At 50.6% G+C, this 2974-nt stretch overlaps 1 protein-coding gene across 1 annotated transcript; it reads left to right on the top strand.

The window, feature by feature from the left end:
- Positions 1–382: 382 nt before the first annotated feature.
- On the top strand, positions 383–1849 carry gjc1 (gap junction protein gamma 1; the record flags this gene model as incomplete). The annotated part of the gene is made up of 1 exon (XM_079745837.1): positions 383–1849. One exon carries the CDS (start codon positions 383–385, stop codon positions 1847–1849), a length of 1467 nt encoding a protein of 488 aa, XP_079601963.1.
- Between the last annotated feature and the right edge of the window lie 1125 nt (positions 1850–2974).

Raw genomic sequence — 2974 nt, 5'->3', positions numbered from 1 at the left:
CCTCATCCCTTCATGCCCTAATGCCTAAACCTTAAAGCTGTTGGATGGGTTTAGACAAAGTTACACTTTTATGAAGTCAGAGGGGAATGAAGGCACAAATGTTCAGGATAAATTAAGAATGTATGCTATTGGAGAGCCCAAATACCGATGAATACACTTGCTTGTTTTATGTCCCCATTGTTGACTTTACCCATGTTCAAGCTATTTTTTCCTTTATGTATGTAAGATATTCTGGAGTTCTCATTAACCTTTTCTCTCTCTCTCTCTCTCTCTCTCTCTCTCCCTCCCTCCCCCTCACTCTCTCTCTCTCCCTTCTCCCTGTGGGCAGAGTCTGTGAGCAGGCCAGAGAGGGACCCTGTCTGCCCCACTGTCCAGCGACACCATGAGCTGGAGCTTCCTCACGCGGCTGCTGGAGGAGATCCACAACCACTCCACCTTCGTGGGGAAGCTGTGGCTCACCGTGCTCATCGTCTTCCGCATTGTGCTCACGGCCGTCGGTGGCGAGTCCATCTACTACGACGAACAGAGCAAGTTCATCTGCAACTCGGGCCAGCCGGGCTGCGAGAACGTCTGCTATGACGCCTTTGCCCCGCTCTCTCATGTGCGCTTCTGGGTCTTCCAGATCATCCTGGTGGCCATGCCCTCCCTCATGTACATGGGCTACGCCGTCAACAAGATCGCCCGCGCGGACGAGGCCAAGGGAGGCACCGGCGCCGCGGCTGTCAGGGCCGCTGTCGGGGCGGCCGGGGGCTACACCCACCGGAAGCCCCGCAAGATCTGTTTCGGGGCCCGGCAGCACCGGGGCATCGAAGAGGCCGAGGAGGACCGTGAGGACGACCCCATGATCTACGAGGTTCCCGAAATTGAGCCGCCACATCGGCCGCGTGACCCATTGCAGCCAACTCCCAGGCCCAAGGTCCGCCACGATGGCCGCACACGCATCCGGGACGAGGGGCTGATGCGGATCTATGTGTTGCAGCTGGTGACCCGTACGGTCCTTGAGGCGGGCTTCCTGGCGGGGCAGTACCTGCTGTACGGGTTCCGCGTGGCGCCCGTGTTTGTGTGCTCGGGCGAGCCCTGCCCCCATAGCGTGGACTGCTTTGTGTCGCGTCCCACCGAGAAAACCATCTTCCTGCGCATCATGTACGGCGTCACCGTGCTCTGCCTCACGCTCAACATCTGGGAAATGCTGCACCTCGGCGTCGGATCCATATGCGACATCCTGCGACGCCGGCGCTGCCCGCCCCCGGAGGACGAGTATCAGCTGGGTCTGCTCGGCACCATTGGAGCCGGCGAGGGGTCTGTGGGCGTCTCGGGTCCCGAGGCCGGCGAGGGCGAAGGACCGGTTGGGGAGGGCGGTGCGGACTACATCGGATACCCATTCTCCTGGAACACCCCGTCGGCTCCCCCGGGCTATAACATCGTAGTGAAGCCGGAGCAGATCCCGTACACGGACCTCAGCAACGCTAAGATGGCGTGCAAGCAGAACCGGGAGAACATCGCCCAGGAGGAGCAGCAGCAGTTTGGCAGCAACGAGGATAACTTCCCCACCGGAGGGGAGGCTCGCGTGGCGCTGAACAAGGACATGATCCAGCAGGCTCACGATCAGCTGGAGGCCGCCATCCAGGCCTACAGTCAGCAGCACTGTGTGGAGGATCTGCCTGGAGACCACAGGGACGATAAGCCTCGCAGTAACATTATTCAGACCCAGCCCCCGCCCCCGCTGCAGCCGCAGAAGGAGCGCAAACAACGGTCCAAACACGGCAAGGGAGGCAGCACCGGCGGATGTAGCAGCAGCAACAGTAGCAGCAGTAAGTCAGCAGAGGGGAAGCCCTCTGTGTGGATTTAAGGCTAGACTACTTGATACACATTAACAGAACTAGCAATGTCTGTACTGGATGGAATGCCGAATGAGTTTAAGACTTCTTTGGATAGTAAAATGCTGTAGTGCCTTAGAGAATCCTGCCAGCTGGAGAATCTTTGTCCTGCCACTTACTAACTTGAAACATTGCACCAAACACAAACTATCTGTTGTTTACATGTCTCTTGTTCTTCCGGTGTTAGTACAGATTCTGGGCATCTGTTCAGTTGTTATCCCTGTGTTCTTGGAAACTTACCCTTAAATGTGCAATTTGGATCAAGGCTTTGGCTCAGCCCAATTCCTGGCTGGCTCGTCTTGGGCCTAAATGACACATTTATAATCTCATGGCATTATTACTAGGGTACATCATCATAATCATCCAAATACATTGAAATGCTATATCATTGCAATGCCCTGGTTTGATAAATTACCGGTGATAGTGCATTGACTTGAAATTGGAACCATATTACAGTGCAAAGACAATAAAGGGCAGCGTGAACACAATGCAATGAGAAGGCCCAAAGCAAAGACTTTATGATAGAAGGGTTGTCACGACCCCTGAAGGCTCTTTCGTCCTTCTTCTGTCACTCTCTTCCTCCAATGTCCAGTCTTCAATGATATTATTATGTGGTCACTTTGATTTTGATTGTGTTTTTGTGAATGTTAAGTGCATATTTACACAAAACTTTGCTATACCAGCTGCCACTCAGGATCCGTTGAGTTGGTGGAGCGAGACAGAAATACTAGCTTCTGTTTTCTTTTCAGAAAATATGGTGCAATCCCTGTTAAATGATTTAAAGAAGTTCAACTTCACTGTATTTGTAATTGTGTTTTTGGATATATATATATATATATATATATATATATATATATATATATATATATATATATATATATACACACTACACTACAATATAAATCAAAATGTAGTGAAGTTGAACTTCTTTAAATCATATATTATATATATATGTATATGTATGTATATATATATATATATATTTATTTATTTTTATTTTTTTGGCTCTATGCTGAATTATGCAAGGTTTCTCATGCTCAACCAGTGTTTCATCTGCCTTGTACTTCACTGTCCCCTGCTGGCACATTTTATAGAGT

This window comes from Pollachius pollachius (assembly GCF_949987615.1).
Source record: "Pollachius pollachius genome assembly, chromosome: 11".
NCBI classification, from domain to species: domain Eukaryota; kingdom Metazoa; phylum Chordata; class Actinopteri; order Gadiformes; family Gadidae; genus Pollachius; species Pollachius pollachius.
The sequence above is the reverse complement of the archived record's forward strand: the minus strand, read 5'-3'. Positions and strand labels throughout refer to the sequence as shown.